At 33.6% G+C, this 18,361-nt stretch overlaps 1 protein-coding gene across 20 annotated transcripts in view; it reads left to right on the top strand.

Moving 5' to 3' along the window:
• Nucleotides 1–18,361, top strand: part of Gphn (gephyrin) — a 416,329-nt gene that overhangs the window by 242,417 nt on the left and 155,551 nt on the right. For 13 of the 20 annotated variants that reach the window (XM_052739502.1, XM_052739503.1, XM_052739505.1 and 10 more), the window contains one exon: nucleotides 7,913–7,969. The exons of the other annotated variants lie outside the window; for them this stretch is intronic. In XM_052739502.1, the coding sequence (XP_052595462.1) occupies nucleotides 7,913–7,969 (57 nt within the window). The remainder of the gene's footprint in view (nucleotides 1–7,912; nucleotides 7,970–18,361) is intronic. 20 annotated transcript variants of the gene reach the window in all.

The following is an 18,361-nucleotide window of genomic DNA, read 5'->3' as shown; positions in this document are numbered from 1 at the left end:
TTTTTGCAAATGACTATAAGTACTTTCTTCTGTATAAATAATTCAAAATGAGAGCAGACTTCATAACGACTTTTAAAGATAAAAGGCCCAAAATGATAATTTTCAAAAAATAGCACTTTTACTTTTAGTATGATGCTACTTCTGCAATTGGGTAAAAACCAGTGCTTCCCAAGATATCCTGAAAACTAATTGGCGGCGTTCACCAAACCCTCTTTTAATTAGTAACCTAACAGTAGGTAAATAATATTATGGTTTTACTGGAGATGGCTTCTTTTCAAAATTAGTTTGGAACATTCATAGCTCGAAAGATTCCATGACTGAGAAGTATATAGCTCAGTTTTCACTACAGGTTCACTCCCTAGCACTACAAATTGAAAAGAATCAGAATGAGGAAAGGAAGAGGGGGGGGAAGAGCAAAAGGAAAACATTAGAAATTTCAAAAAAAAATAAAAATTTCACTATATCCTAAAATAAATCATACTGATACTGCTGGACTAGCACAGCTGTATGTCACTGTTCAGCTGACATTCTTTCAACACTCCAGGCTATTTCAGTAAATCAGATTAAATGCCTGATGTCTATAGATATTTTAAGACTTATTTTTAATTTATATATGTGCATATTTTGCCTGCATCTATGTATGTACACCATATGTGTACCTGGTGCCCACAGAGGTCAGAAGAGTATATCAGATTCCCTGGAACTGGAATCGTAGACATTTAGGAGCCACCACATGACTGCTGGGTACCGAACCCAGGTCCTCTGGAAAAGCAACAAGTGCTCTTAACCACTGAGGCAGGCTCTCCAGCCCCCTCTCTGTATATATTTGTAGTTAGTTTATTTTCTGGTTACTTATTGTCTAGCCTTTCCATCTTTATAAAGACATAGGTGGGGTTCTTTATGTTTTGTTTTATTTTTGTGAAGTTTTTTTTGTTGTTCTTTGCTTTGATTTGTTTTTGGTTTTTACTCTGGTTTGATAGCAGTACCAGAGATTTATTTTCTTTCTATTAAGTTAGACATTACCCAGTAGAATTAGGCATGTTTTGATATGCCAGCTAACAATGTAATGGCCTCTATGTAGGGATTAAACTGTGCTATACATTACCAGCTCTCGTCAGCCTGTTTTAGTAATGTTGAAACAGCATTTTAGAACACCATAACTCATACATTCTTCATCTCTGCAAAGCCAACACTAAATTGATGATGCCAAGTTCTGCTGAAAATATGAAAGGTGGCATTAGCCAACCGCCTCTTACCTCAGCAGCAGTGGCTTCAGAGACCCTTCATAGCTGAACCTGAGAAAACATTTCCCATATGATCCCATTTAATCACAGTACTCTGGATGCTCCATCTTCTCAAGGACTGTCCTCTAAAATGAATTTTTAAAGGAGTTTGCACATTTACACCCTGGAGCCTTTGATGGGTTGGGTTTTGAAGGCAGGGTACCTTTGCTGTTATTATAGTACCAGATTAAATGGACTCTAGCAAAATTTCCCATAGAATCCTTGTTTCCCTTTGATACTTCATGAGCCTCGTTTCTCTGTCCATATTTCTGTCAGCATTCTGGTCTCCCTCTCATCCACCAGAATGGCCTGTTGAGTTTTCTTATAGCATTCAAGAGTTCTCTATCCCACAGTTCCAAGCACTCCCACCATACTACCTCCTGCAATGGTTCCAAAGTCATACAAACGACATGGCCACATCTTTCACAGCAGTGACCTCACATCCCCATTACCAAACACCTGATAAAAGCCATTTAACTGACAGAGGGTTTATTCTGACTCATAGTATAAAGGAATGCAATCCATCATGATGGGCAAAGCATGGTAGCTGGGAAGCCATCCATGGTAGTGAATACCTACAGCATGGTGGATCTGAAAACAAAGAACTTGGGCCAGAAACAGGGCTGAGCTCTGGCCCTCAAGGACTGCTTCGTAACTCACCACCCTGAAACAGGAGGTTTCCAATCAAATTTGACATCTGTGAAGATATATTTTTTAAAAAGTAGAAATCACTGGGCATAAAATTGACAGTTTTATAGTTAGACAAACTCTAAATGTCATTGTCCCCTTTTTTTTACTTTAAAGAAGGAAGGTATGACAGTTATTGTGGCTTATACCCAAATTCCCAATATTTGGGAGACAAATACATGAGTATCCTGAGCTGAGACCAGCCTGAACTATATAATGAATTCCAGTACAGCTACCTAGTTCCTGGCCCACATGGTAAGACTGTCTCTGTAAACAAGCAAATAAACAAAGAAATATGCAAGTTCACTTTCGAAAATAGGACATTAGTAGAGTGAGTAGAAAATTTCTTAATAAAGAAAAATGAAAACCTTAAAAAAGAAAATAGAACATTGATACAGAAATCATTCTTATAAAATTTCCTTTATAAGAAAAATACTGTTGCTGGGAGTGTCTTTGATCCCAGAATTCACAGGCAGAGGCAGATGGATCTCTGAGTTCAAGGACAGACTGGTATACATCGAAAGAGTCAAGGCTACATAGTGAGACCTTGTCTAAAAATAAGAAAGGGGGGGAGAAAGGAAGGAAGGGAGGTACAAAGGAAGGAACGTAGGAAGGAAATTGTAAAAGCTTGCTATGCGTCATTCTATAAGTTTTCTTCCTGTACATTCAGATATCTTATCATAATGTATAGGTATTAATAGCACAGTTTCTGAAATCTGACACATGACAAGTGGCCAATATCAACTCTTGCATGTCACTTTGAAATGAAGACTATCTAAAGGAGTTTGTACTTTTATGCAGTGGAGCCTTTAATAGGTGAGGTCTTGACCTCACAGCACCTTTCCTGGTATCATAGTGCCAGATTTTTTTCCAGCGTGTAACACAATTGGACTCTAGCACAGTTAGTTATCCTTAGTCATGTGTATAGCCTTCAGAAATTACTTATTCTCTGCAACCTTTATAATATATAAAATGAATCTCTAATGATATTTGCCTCATAAGGTTGTTTTAAGAATGAACTTTAAAACTGATTATAAAATCCTTAGAACAGTGTTTGAAATATGTTGACTGTTATTACTAAACTATAACATGTACTTCACTTAGTAATGTGAAAACATTTTTCTGTCATAAACACTTTATGATACATATTTTGTATAATTTTTATTATTAGTTCATATTTTAATTAATATATTTTTACCAGTCTCTACTTTTGATATTTTATTTGTTTTTTATTTTCTGATTATATAAAAAAAAGTTCTGGGTGATCTCCTTAAAGTTGTTTTGTAGATTTCTCTTAATCTAATTTAGGAGCTTGAGTTAGTTCTAGGTTTATTGAAAATATATGCATAACCTTTAAACATGATCCTAATAATTCACATTGATACCCAGGACAGTTCATTACATCTTTATGAATTCAGTTTAACGAAATAGTAGAAAAGCTGTTTATTTAGCATTTGCATTTTACTGAGTCGTAGACAACATTTAAAAATTATGGGCTCAAAGTTTTTGAAAAGATAATATTGAATATGTAAAATTATTGCACTAAGACACCAAATATTGAAAAAAGTCCTAGCATGCAACTTTATAACTCTCTAAGAACTAATAGAGTTCAGTTTCTATATCTGAAACATGCAGATTTTAAATGGGATTGCCTTTTCAGGTCCTGCTCATCCGTTGATCACATTCCTTTGGCCTAGTTCTTATTCCAACTGAATATATGTTAATACTCGTTTAGTTCTTCTTAATTTCCAATTAATATAGTGAAACTTAGGTTTATTTACTTAAACTTTGTACTCTATACTAATAATAAAATTTGAGATTACCAACTGAAAATATATTTACATCACTTAAGATCTTTTTCATTTAGGCTAAGTTTGTAGCTGTTTAATGGAATTTTAATTCTCTTGGACCCTCTAGAATTTTGTGCAAACTGGAAGATAGGGAAATGAATTATAGAATAAATAGTAAAATTGCAAATGAAAAATTTTAACTTCAGAAAATATCTTTGACTCCTAATGTGTTTTAAAAACATTCCTTTGATGTATAAATACTGTAAAAAATGGTTCCATAAAATTAGACATTGTGGCACATGCATATTGTCAGAAAACTTAGAATTAAAAATGGCCTGTGAAATATTAATATTGCAATTCAGTCTGAATCCCACTTGTGATTTTAATATATTATATCTCAATGAAACCATTCTTAGAACTTCATATTACAAAATGATATAGATATTCTAAAATTAGATATTTTCTGACCCAAATTTCAGAATTATCAACTATTCATTCTATTTTTATTGAAGAGAAGACACAGATTGAGAAATTCAGTCAGTGAAAATTTTAGTGCACGTCCTGTATTAATCACCACATTATAAGCTGTAGATACAGCAATAATGCCACTGATTTGAAAGTAAAATTTTCACAACAAATCTGTTTAATAGTTTGCTAGAGCCCTTCTAATCATGCAAAAGAAAATAAGGTGATTGAAAATCAAGACGAGGCATTTCAAAAAACAAATTCATGTAGTAAAGACACATGAACAAAAAGCATATCCTTACTAGAAATCTTCTAAAAACTTGAAACAACACAAATATTGCCATCAGGTTTATTACTGTTTTAAATTGTTGTCATTGGTATACTATAATAGCAGTGCCACGAGAATATAAAATGTAGTGTCTGTATAACATGTACAGAAAAGGTCAGTGGGGAAAAGAGAAAGAACCCAAAAGTTTTCATTTAACTAATCATCTCATTCCTAGTAATTTACCAAAAAAAAAAAATTATCAGAGGGGCCACATTGAACAGCTATAACCCAAAAAATGGAAGTCTAAAATACTAAAAAAATAATCAAGAGTACTTTATGTGATTGACATAGCATAATTTTCAGATTTCAGAGCATTTTGAATTTCAAGATGAGAGATATTTAACCAATTGTGTGTGCAGACGTTCAATACTCTAAAAATCTCCAGACTTTTAAGTACTTCTGTTTCCAAGCATAATGTTTAGTCAACCTCTATAAACATTGTACAGTTTAACCTCTCTCAAGAAGAATTGGCTTCATAGAAAAATAGAATAAAAGTAGCTAACAAGGTGAGACCCTTACTGTTATGATGAAAAGTAAATTCCTGATGCTACTGTGCTGTGATTTCTGTTTCTCATTAAAAAATGAATATTTGAACTAATTAACAAATTTCTTTCATACTGATCTTTTGTAATTGACTATTAAAATTTGACTAGAATAAATTAGAACATTTATTGATTTCATGCTGAAGAGCCCACTCACTCAGAAAAGCGTTTCTCTTGCAAGCATGAGGACCTGAGTTTGATCCCCAGATCTCAAGTTTAAAAACAGAAACAAGTCAAGGCTTTGTTGTATACACTTGAAATCACATTACTGGGATGACATTGACATGTAGGTCTCTTGGACTTGCTGGGCAGCCAGACTACTCTACCTGGTGATTTTCAGGGCAATGGAAGACTGTCTCAAAACAAAAAAATGTATGGCACCTGGGGAACAGCACCTGTAGTTGTCCTATGGCATTCACATACTCCCATGCACACACAAATATGCATGCAAACGCAGTTTACTTTTCCCTATTTGAATTGTTTCGATCATATTATTTCTGTTTCTAGAGTCACAAAAAAATACTCACATGAAACAAATTGCAAGCACTTCTTTGAGAACTGTGTTAATTTTCTAATGGCCTTTTACCATAGTAACTTCAAAGACTATGATCATGAAATTGATATCAAGCATTGATAACTTCCTTTCCAAAGTCTCTGTTTATTAATGGGGGAAAAGGCCATGAATTTGAAAGAGAGCAAGGAAGGTTATATGGGATGGTCTTGAGGAAGTAGGGGAAGAGAGAAATGTTGTAATTATAGTATAATCTTAAAAATAAAGGAAAAAATAAATACAAACAAAAAATTATATATCATCTCTGTAATCTATCTAAATCTCCCCTATTCCCTGCTTAGCTTCCAATATCAGATGAGGCTGGACATGCAGACTACTAAGTTTCTGTTCTCACACTTGAATTTGTAATGAAACAATTTAGAAAGCATTTATATGATCTATAAATATAGTAGAAGGTAAAATTTGTTCCATAAAGCCAGATGTCATGTCACATAACTATAATCCTAGCATTCAGGAGGTTGAGGTGGGAGAATTTCTAAGTTGAAAACTAGACTAGGCTATATAGCAGGTTCCAGCCCATACTGGGCTACACGGCAAGATTCTGTCTCAAATAAACAATCATCATAAATGGAAAAATATATAGACATACACATATCCATCCTTTTATAAGCACTATTTTTCAACCCTCTGTATTTTCAGGCCAATTAAGGGACTATAACCTTAAACTATTAACTAACAATAATCAAGATCTACTGGAACCTTGAAGAAAACACTTAATGTGTTTGTTGTCTGACTTAATGTAATTTTAATATTTTTACAGAAAAAAAGAATGCAGAAAATTGTAATCACTGTATTTTTATAGGAAACTACAAAGAATATCTTTATAATCCAGGGACTGTTCATTTCCATTTGACATGGAAAACAGCCTTTGGTGTAAGATGTTCTTTGAGGTAAAAGAATGTAAAGAAGAGAATGTGTAGATGTTTTGAACTGAAGTCATTCTCATTGTTCGGTCTGTTCAGTTATTTCTAAATTTGCCAATTCTCATTCACAAAGAAAAGTCAAAATTAATTATTATCTTTTTGCCAAAACAGCTCATGCTGAATAACTTGTTACATCTTTTCATTTCAAATGTTTATATAATTCTTGTGTATAAATAAGCTTATCAGTTTGTTTTTGGTTTGGGGGAGGTGTTTGTTCGTTTTTGTTTTTCAAAATAGGAATTTCATCTTCTCAGTATTTCCCAGTAACCTATATATGGTATTCTGAGACACCTTAACAGGAATCTCGACCCTGCTTCCAGGGAATAAAACTTGTAATATAATTAGGTATATTATTTTCCTGAGGACGTTAACACCAGAGGTTTGTCATCATGCACCTCATGCTATCTGCCCACACGGGGATGAGCCTCACAGTTAACTTGACCCATGCTGATTAGAAGTAAGACAACCTCCAAGTGAAGTACAGCATTGAGTGTAAAATCCCTTGGTCTGAATCTTGCTTACAAGGAGAGAGTGAGTGTGTGTATGAGAAAATAGAGGGGGAGGGAGGGAGAGTGTGTGTATCCCTTGTAACTCAGTATAACTTTGAATTTGAGATTGTCCCGCTTACCCCTACCTCAGTAGGACTAGGATTATATGTACACACCACCACACCAGGCTTTATTTCCCCTATTTTATCTGAAAGAAAAATTCAGATGAAATAAGAAAAGGCTTTGAAGGAATTATTATATCTAGCATTGGTCTGGCATTAAAATTTTCTGATTGGCAGCATAATTGTTTAATTGGGAATCATAATGACAGCTGAACAACCTCTGTGCTTGAATTGGCAAGCAGAGGAATCTCACTGTCACCAGTAAGAATGATGCTTGTTGGGATTGATCTCTCTGCTTAAAGAACACTCATGTTTCTTGTCATACCATTGATGTTTTCTGATATTACAATAGAATAGACTTTTAAACCCTGAAAGAGAAAACGTGCATAGGTATATTTGTAATTCTTTGTTTTTTGTAAGCTAAATGCAAATGTAACACTACTCCAGATACTGCTTCATCAGAAGTCCCCAAGATAACCAAAAGTAAGTGCCAATTTCCTCCTCTCAGGAATAGTGCCGTACCAGAAAACTGAATTCTAGAGATCTATTTGCAGAGCATGTCATATAGCATCTGGGTTAGTTAACTCCTTGATCTTATAATAGGAGCCTAAGTCAATTAATGAATTGCATGTACTGCTTACTAATGTGTAGAAAAAAATTTAAGTTCACTTTTTCTTTATTCTGTCTTTTTTACCCATCTTCCCTCATTGTAGCAAATTAGACGGCCGGATGAAAGCAAAGGAGTTGCTAGTAGAGTTGGATCCCTCAAAGTAAATATGTTTCTAACATTTTTTGGCAAGATTTTGTCTATAGCCTACACTTCCTTTTTGGAGGGTGGAGGGAGGAAGCGGGCTTTTTCCATTTTTCACCATCCCATTTTTTATTTTAATATTTTTATTGGCTGTTGGGTCATATTATTTTTTGTTTCGTTTTCAGCTACATATAGAGCAACCAGCTGAAGGCAAGCTGCCAAATAACTAGCTTTGAAAGGCACCACAAACAAGAAAGGGCAACTGCCTCATTACATGTGCCTGCGATTTGGGGCTCTAGAGTAAACCGTTCCTCTGACTGATGTCACCAGTTATGTGTTAAAATTCTTCTTAAACAGAGAATTAATACATTTTTCAGAATGTCACCTTCCCTTTTAACCTATCTTATAAAAAACATTAAATTTTATTTTAGTGTCATTACCAGCTTAATTCATTCCAGAATAAAACTTATCATGAGTTAATAACATATGTTGAATATGCATCATGTTAAGAACTAGGAAGAAAAGCTGTATGATGCCAGTATAATGGACCCATATACTGCATTTAGTGTTAAAGCACTCTTAGTGCTTTTGCTTTTTTTAACATTTAAAAGTTGATGTAACATTAGACAAAAACGTATATATCTAAATATTTGCCCACTTTGTACATAATCTTCTAATATACAATTAAGGTTTCTGATCCTATTTGTTAATGGCTAAATGTCACCTGGTCGATACATATTGGGCACTTGGTACTCTTATCATTTATTTAATCCCCATTGAAATCTAAAAAAAAATTTATCACTGACTACTTTTAATGATGCCACATAAATACAAGTTAGAAAAATGTTAACTATAAAAATAGGCACAATTAAAGTTAACCATTGTTTTATATCTCAATCCCAAATATCCTCACAGCAGTAACAACTATTAAAGTAGTCAAAATGCCAGATAATTCAGTACACTGAGATGTCATAAAATTCACTAACTATATTAAAGCCTAATTAACTCAGTCATTCCAAATTTTTCCATAGCTCCAATTTATTTCCATTTAACAGTTTTTAAAAAGTCAAATTTCTGTACTCTTTCCTCCCCTTTGATTCTTCTGCCTTCTGAGTTTTATCTTTTTGTTGTTTGTGAGTATGTGCAAACATGAATGCACATGGATGAACCTGTGTTTGTATGTCTGTGTTCTTTATAAGAAAAGCCATCCTCTCTGTTCCTTAACATTGCCTCATAGTAGATAGATAGCTTTTACATTTAAAAGTTACTTCTGTAGAGCCGGGCGGTGGTGGCGCACACCTTTAATCCCAGCACTCGGGAGGCAGAGCCGGGTGGATCTCTGTGAGTTCGAGGCCAGCCTGGGCTACCAAGTGAGTTCCAGGAAAGGCGCAAAGCTACACAGAGAAACCCTGTCTCAAAAAAAACAAAAACAAAAACAAAAAGTTACTTCTGTAAAGGATGGGACATGGTGATGTTTGCCTGTTTCAGAAATTATTCAGTCAATAAAATGTAGACTTCTTCACTATATCATACTTTACCTTTGTCTTAAAGAGACAGTAAGTCTGTTGTAGTTTACACTGTTGATTAGGACACAGACTCAGCTAAGAAGATACAATACAATATAAAGTTCTAAAAGTAACTGATAGTGAACTGAACTTAAAAATGGCATCTATAACTGTAGTACCTGATATAAATTAATTTGCATGTATGAATGAATGTGTGTAACAGAAGTTCAGTTCTGAGATATATATAGAACTTAAAGTTATATTGTATGTATCTTTAAAAGTTTTGATACATGCTTAAGAATAAAACACTCATTTTATAGTTCAGTCAGCCTGTTTCAATATGGATGCAGCCTTAGCTTGAACACTGTGCTTGGGGAAAAGGCAAATTCTCTGGTCTTTAAATATATTTATGCTATGTATCTATCAAGTAGAAAAATCTTAGAATGAATCTCCAGGACATTATAAAAATAGTTGTAATATTTACATGGTGGAAAATATGTGTTTGAACAAAATAAAATGTTGGCTTCCTAGTTGCAAGTTTATTGAAACTGTTATATTCTTATGTTATAGAAAAATCTGTGGTATTTTGAAATGTTTGCCAAAGGCAGTGAGAAATGTATAATGCTACGATCTTATTTTTAAAAGGAAAAATGAAGACAAAACAAGTTACCTTTTCAGTTACTGTTCTGACATTTGCATGTAGCTCCATCAAAAGCTGGAGGAGCTGAGCGATCACATAGACATCAATGTGACCGGGTGCTCTCTCAGAGGAGCTGTATGAATTTACTTGTTGTTTCCCCTGAAACTTTGTGCTGATGGGTATTCCAAAATCTGACTGGTTTGTCCTCTCATCTCCAACTTTCCTGCTTCCTGTCTCTTACCCCTTTTTCTTTTTTAGCTGTGGCTTCATGCTCAAGTCTATAAAATAAAGATTAAATTGGACCAGTAAGCCACACAACTAACATTATAGTTGATTTAATAACACTTTGACCCTGATATAAATGAAGAACTTTTCAAAATCAGTACAAACATGATGATATAATTTTCTAAAGAACTCTTCGTGTGACATCTGTTATCACTTATCCAGTTGACTGTATTTTGCCTATTATTGAATGTGTTAGCAAGATTATAAATTATTGACCAGAGTAAAGACATGTGATTCAATTTTAGTTTGCAAGGACAATTATGAATGTTAAATGGTCATAGGTAGTCTGACCGGTAGATACACATGTTCAGAGTCAGAGTTAATAGACTTCTCTAAACTTAGATACCTTTGGAATAATTATGTCATATTTTGATTAGAAAGAAATTTAGCAGCAAGCAGCTTTACCAAGAATGGTTTCATGTAACATCTTCTAAATGCTTAAGTACAGGCCCATATATACAAGACATCTTTTGAAAGAGAACACCAACGTAGAGCCACACATCATATGTGCATCATATAGACAGTAACTAGCAACTAATTTTAAAACATAGTTCAACGTTTTAGAATATTTAGCTTTTCCTCTAAGTGTATCTTTTCAATAGGTAATCATTTCCAAAACAAATATATAAATATGACAATAAAATTAAATTATTATTCTAAATAACTTATGCTTACCTCCCATTGCTAGGGCTTCTAAAACAGTTTCTAGGAATCTAGCTCCTGGATTTATTTCTCCTGAAATTGTTGCCTTTCATTTGATTCATACTGCTATATTTATTTCATCATGAAAACAGAGTAAAAGTTAATTGTCTTTTATCTCGGCTTATTTTTAATAGTATTCTATATATTATATGTATGTATATTACATTTATGATTATTAAAAAGAATTTTACTAAGATCAGTCGCTAACTCTTGAAAACTAAACAGAAAGAAATTAATAGAATGTCTCATTGTTCTACTTCTTTCTTTGAGCAAGACCTTCTTTTCTATGTATATTATTACAGTTAGAAAAATCTTCTACAGTCACTCCTAGAATCCAAAATACTGTCACTCATATAAAAATGTCAATATAAATTTTATGACCAAACCAATCTGAACATCACTGAATACTATTATAGAAAACCATAAGAAATATACTACTATATATTGTTAATAAAATAATAATAAATGTATTGATAAGTAATATATATGGTGTCATATTCTTTCCATATCAATCTTGAGAAATATTTTTTTCAACCAAACTAACACTAGAAAGTTGAAATTTGCTAAAGTCTATATGCTAAGGAGGTAATTAAAAGAATTGGATTAAATTAAAAATTTGGTACTTTCCAAATTGTTTTATCTTATGTCAGTTGTTACTTTCTATTTTCAACATTACACTGCTACATAATAATTAATCTTACTAGCTTCATTTCTTGTTGATTTTACTTAAAAACACATTGTCTTGATTACCTATTTTGTTAAATATAGGCTATATTATTTGAAAGATCTTATAAACTACCAGATAATTTTTTTAAAGATAAAGAACTATTAAATTGCAGTTGCCTGATGAATAAATCATTAGCCTCTTAAAAAACTATTAAAAAGCAAATATTGTCTTTGCTAGTGAATTTAATTCAATGAATAAAACATGCAGACAAAATCTTTAGCTGAGTATTCTGTTCTCTACCTCCCCTTCAATACCTATTGTCTATGCACATCATAAAATATGCTTTGCAAATAAAAAATTGTTGCTTAAAGCAAAACCAATATGTCAGCATCAGAAGGGCCGTGTTGTACATGCCTTTAATCCCAGAATTTAGGAGGCAGAGCCAGGTGGATCTCTGTGAGTTGGAGGCCAGCCTGGTCTACAGAGCAAGATCCAGGACAGGCACCGAAACAACACTAATAAACCCTGTCTCGGGGGGGAAAAAAATGTCAGCATCAGACACAGTTAAACAGATTTTGGGTCTAAACTGAAATAAATTGGCAAACAAAGACCATTCCATTTTATGAAAATTTATTGCAAGTGTTCATAAGAATATGGTTTAATTCACTGAAAGCTTTTAATTCATTGAAACACATGAGGAATATTTCAGTAAGTTGAAAAATTAAAGATCTTTGTTTCCAGTTATATATTTATTGAGTAGCTGAAAAGTTAGTGACATATATGTCAGAGGTATAGTTTATGGATATAATTAAATCATTGATACTCCAATTGTCATGACACATACAATATTTTATTTTACACAAAGGGTAGATCCCCATATGAAGCCTGGAATTTTGTGAGTGGTCCTGAATTTTATTTATCTCTTAGGTGAATGTCTGTTCTTCATCCACCATTATGTTGGCCCTTCCTTAGAGAGGCAGAATGAATTGTTAGTGCATTGAACAAAGCAGTAACATTACAAACCCTAACATGGGATCTTCACAATTGTAATAGGACAACTATTACTAATATGTAACCAAAGCTTTTCTAATTAAATCATTGCAAAATATGCTACATATCCTTAGATTTATGATATATTGAGAATAATGACCATAAAATACAACCACATGAAGAAAAAAAAATTTCCCATTTAATCAACGCATTGTAGCTGGAGAGCTTCTCTCCAGGTCCCACCAAGCCTCGCAGTCCCACAACCCATGTATAAAATAATCACTCAGATGCTTATATTACTTATAAACTGTATTATGGCCATGGCAGGCTTCTTGTTATCTACTTTTTTATCTTGAATTAACACATTTCTATTAATCTGTAAGTTGCCACGTGGCTCGTGGCTTACCGGTACCTTACATCTTGCTTGTCATGGTGGTGACTGGCAGGTCTTTCCCACTCAGCCTTCCACTTCCCAGAATTCTCCTCTCTCCTTGTCCTGCCTATATTTCCTGCCTGGCCACTCGCCAATCAGTGTTTTATTTATATAGAGCGATATCCATAGCACTTCACCTTTTCTACTTTTTCAAAAAGGAAGGTTTTAACTTTAACATAGTAAAATTACATATAACAAAACAATTATCAAGCAAGAATTACAGTTACAATATTAAAGAAGATATCCTATCTAGCTTATATTTGTGAGTTTAAGGTTTTATATCTAACTTATCTTTTATCATAACTAAGGAAATTGTAACTATCTAGTCTTCAACTACATCAAAGACCTCAGAAGGATATAATATTACCTGAGAAACAGGAGAAAGATGCAAGCAACTTTCGGGAGTCTTGCAGGGTAGACAGAGACAGCTGACAGCCTGGACAGTCATCCAAAGTTCTCTTGTAAAGTTGGGGCATCTGTCTTTAGCCCACAGGCCTCAAGTCTCTCAGTCGTTTTTCTCTGTGTCCTGTAGAAGGTCTGGCAGTTTCCTCTGCAAAGCAGGAACCTGAAGGACCATTTTGTCAAGCAAAGTTCAGTGGTCACCTTCCTATGGTTCCTGCATGTCCAGTTGATCAAGCAGTTCAAGCAAGAACAGTTTCTTGCCCAAATGACTATTTTTGCCAAGGTGAAGATAAACTCCATATGGAGTGTCTTCGATGCCCATCCTCCTCTCTGAAGTAAATTGGTGCTGCCAGGAGCAGACATGTCTCAATGTCCAGAAAGTCTAAATTTTTAAAATATTTTAAATGCCATATTCTATAGGTCTTTGAAGTATTTGAAGATTACCTATCTATCTGAAATATATCTATGTATACCTAGAAGACTTAACTAACATGGCTACGAGTATGATTATCATAGATGACTAATTATTAATCTGTATTTTTAATTATCCACTACAATCTAAATGAGTTACATAAACATAATACCTCAAACAAGAATAGAAATATATATATACAGTATAACAAAATTAAGTTTAAACTTGCATCAATAAACTAAAATCTATACCAATGTAAAACATTTTAAACATAAACTAAAATCTATACCAATGTAAAATACTTTAAACAAGTTGTTGCTCTTTAAAAGTAGGTTCATTAATCTACCCTTTTATCCTATCATCTCTATATCCTATATATCTATATCAATGCATGAACCTAGTATAGACAATATTAAAAGGAATCCAAGATTGAACGTCACTACGGACAGTGTGGTTTTTGTTTTGGTTTGGTTTTGGTTTTTCTTTTTTGTTGTTGTTTTTTTGTTTTTGTTTGTTTGTTTTTCGAGACAGGGTTTCTCTTTGTAGCTTTGCGCCTTTCCTGGAACTCGCTTGGTAGCCCAGTCTGTCCTCGAACTCATGGAGATCCACCTGGCTCTGCCTCCTGAGTACTGGGATTAAAGGCGTGTGCCACCACCGCCCGCCCAGCTTTGGTTTTTCTTAGACAGGGTTTTTCTGTATAGCTCTAGCTGTCCTAGAACTCACTCTATAGACCAGAGTAGCCTCGAACTCACAGAAATCTGCCTGCCTCTGCCTCCTGAGTACTGAGACAAAGATGTATGCTACCACGACCCAGCCAGACAGTTTTACAAATAGAAAAACCAGATAAAATAACCAAAAGCTATGCTTTGTATGTGTAATATAAATCAAGCTAAATTTACAGTGAACTTACTTTGTTGAAGAGCAATCAGAACAAGAAGAATATGAAAGAAGTTAGAATATTAGACACGTGGTTATGGAATAAAAATATGAAAAAGCAAGAAAAGGAATAAAAATATTCATCATCCAGAATTGTGTTTTTGTATAGTATATATTCTATATAGGATCATGATAAATTAATGTTCAACTAGATTTGTTCATTTTTAAAGGTTTTAGAAAACAGTAACAGGGAATATGACTCATAAAGATTATTAGAATATAAATTAAACTAAGATAAAGATAATAAAAATAAAAGGAGTATAATAATTCACAGTAATTGCTTACCATGGTGATGTAAGTAAAGGAATGATATTTAAAGTGAAAAAATTCAGTCAAGGCACAAGGATGTTGCTAAAAGTGAACCAGAATTAAATCATAAAGAAGTAAACTTTTTAGATAGTGATGTTTGAATGTTTAGTAATCTAATGTCTTGCATTCTAAAATAGAGCTGGTATTAAATGAGCCAATATAAGTGATGAATTGGATTTCTGTATTTTCTTGAGGTCTTTTACTGTGGTATTTCCATTCCAGCCTTAGTTCTGAATTACTTTATTATGGTTTTTATAAACTAGTATCTATTATCATTGGGAGATTTTGTACTTCTATATTCATTGAGTTCTGTGACTCACAGCCTAGCAAACTACATTCTGTGGGTCAAATTCTACTTTTTTATAGGACCACATACTACGGATTTTATTTTTAAATGTGGGGGATAGACTAACATTTCATGTGAAAATTATGTGAGTAAATATGTTCTAAAATAAGTACTTATTGAAATGGCTATTCATCTGAATATGGTCTTCAATCATCGAGCTACAACAGTGCTTTAAGTGGTTGAAGTGCAGATTATGTGGCTCAAAAGAACTAAAATGTTTGCTCTTGGACATTTTCCATCCAAACTCTGCTGAGTCCTCCTGTAACTGGCTAGTGTATCAAGATTGCATAAACACAGTATATCTGTAATGTAATGCTTTTACCTTAGAGTTGAGAAAAGAAGAGCTGTTTAATTTTTGAAAGAATGATTTCAGATCATATGCATGGAAACACATTAAAAGATTTGTAACCAAGCCGGACGGTGGTGATGCATGCCTTTAATCCCAGCACTGGGGAGGCAGAGGCAAGCGGATCTCTGAGTTCAAGGCCAGCCTGGGCTACAGAGTGAGTTCCAGGAAAAGCACAAAGCTATACAGAGAAACCCTGTCTTGAAAAACCAAAAAAAAAAGATTTGTAACCAAATAAAAAATTTTAGACAAAACCAAAAAAAAAAAAAATTAAAAGAAGGGGCTGGAAAGATGGCCCAGAGGTTAAGATTAATTTAAGTATTGCTCTCAGAGAGGACCTACATTAATTCCCAGCACTCACACTGGGTTTCTAACAATTGCCTTTAACTACATTTCCTGGGAATGAGATGCCTCTGGCCTTCATAGATACCTGTACTCATGTGCACACACCCACACATGAGCACATATACATAATTAAAAATAATAAAAAAATCATTTAAGAAAACAGTATAACCTTATATGATCTATCATTATGTTTTTATTCTTAATTTTACATTATTTAATTACTCTCTTCACATATTTCTAACATACTCACACACATGCACACAGATAAGCCCACAGAATTACTGTTAAGCCTTCAAATATGGATACTCTCATACGAAGTATTGATTATAAATTTGTTTTGAGGGTGCACCTTATAAGAATTTGGAGCCGGGCGGTGGTGGCGCAAAGCTACACAGAGAAACCCTGTCTCGAAAAACCAAAAAAAAAAAAAAAAAAAGAATTTGGAATGTGGTGGCACACGCCTTTAATCCCAGCACTCGGGAGGCAGAGCCAGGCGGATATCTGTGAGTTCGAGGCCAGCCGGGGCTACAAAGCAAGTTCCAGGAAAGGCGCAAAGCTATACAGAGAAATCCTGTCTTGAAAAACAAAAAACAAACAAACAAAAAAAAAAGAATTTGGGATGCAACTCTAAAGTTCATTCTTCTAAACTTTTAAAAAATATTTTAGAGTGTTTTGTTGTAAACATTTTATGTTTATTGCCTCATTATATCTTAGTAAAGATAACAAGATCAACTTTTAGATTTATTGAGTTGACTGTACTCACCTAAAATTTCATGTCTTTCAAAGGAAATTTAAATCAAATGAGATAGATAGACATGATCAAGCAATACATCATACTTTAATATGTAGCTCTTAGTAATATAAAAAAATGTCTGCATCAGTCCTTAGATGAGTGAGCAATCAATAGATCTTTCTAATCAGACAATTTGTTTATATAGAGTTACTTTCTTCAGGCACATTATTAGTGTCAGTCCTCATATATAAAACATTGTTTGAGCTGCCTGTGTCTCCTGTTTGATTAGTGGACATTTACATAAATTATAGTAAAATCCTATCTATTGTATATGACATCTTGGTAGATGATCTATCATAAATATGGCAAGTCTTTAATAATGATGACAGTAATTTAGTCTTAGGGATACTATCCAAAAATTTCCAGTTTTCACGTTTATTAGAATTTTTTTGATGTGAAAAACTTATTCCTGAAATTTCATTTGTAATGAAAATAAGAAAGCTCTAATTTATCCCATGCTTTAAATCAAAAGATAAAAACTTTAAATATTATAATGTCTAAAACATTTGAAACAAAAGTATCATATCTTTAAGATATTTAAAGTTCATCATGGATTTGCCTCTCTCAAAACTTACTTTAAGCCAGGCAGTGGGGCACACACCTCTAATCACAGCACTCAGGAAGCAGAGGCAGGCAGATCTCTGAGTTGCAGGACAGACAGGGCTACACAGAGAAACCCCATCTTGGGGGAAAAAAATTGACTTTAATCCAAAAATAAGATACTAATGATACCTCTGCTTGATAAATAATTTTTCCTTGTAACAGCAAATAGGAACTGGGTGAAAAAGAGGCAAGATTCTCAAACTGTTTTAAATAGAATAAATAAGTATGCAAAGCAAGATTTTCTTAGAACTATCATTTTGCTAAGGAGAATTTAGTGCTCAAAGTTGAAAAGATGTTTCATTTCTTAATATACAAAGTTAACCATATTTTAGAAACTACCTCAAAGCATCAATGACACTGGTAGTTTTATCCCAAATCAGTAAGATCTGGACTTAAAAGTTTCAAAAATTTACTTTAGTTTTTTTTAATGATAGATGGAAAGAGTTCTTATATTCTTAATTCAATAAATAATGAACGCATACTGTGTTCTGCTGTTGTAGGTGCTAGAAATATGTTAAGTAGCAGATCTGATAAGGTTGGTTCTGATTTGTCCTCTTTGTCATCCTTTCCAGTTCCCTACTCTCTACTTTGTATTCTGAAACTTCACACAGAACTTGTGACTAGAAAATGCATTGGTAGCTGTTTCAGCTCACATGGCATAGTGAAAATTAGTGTAAGACGAGGCAACAAAATTTAG

The sequence above is a fragment of the Peromyscus californicus genome, unplaced genomic scaffold (assembly GCF_007827085.1).
Source record: "Peromyscus californicus insignis strain IS unplaced genomic scaffold, ASM782708v3 Scaffold_15__1_contigs__length_86483966, whole genome shotgun sequence".
NCBI classification, from domain to species: domain Eukaryota; kingdom Metazoa; phylum Chordata; class Mammalia; order Rodentia; family Cricetidae; genus Peromyscus; species Peromyscus californicus.
Note: the sequence above shows the minus strand (reverse complement) of the source record. Positions and strands in the feature narration are given on the sequence as shown.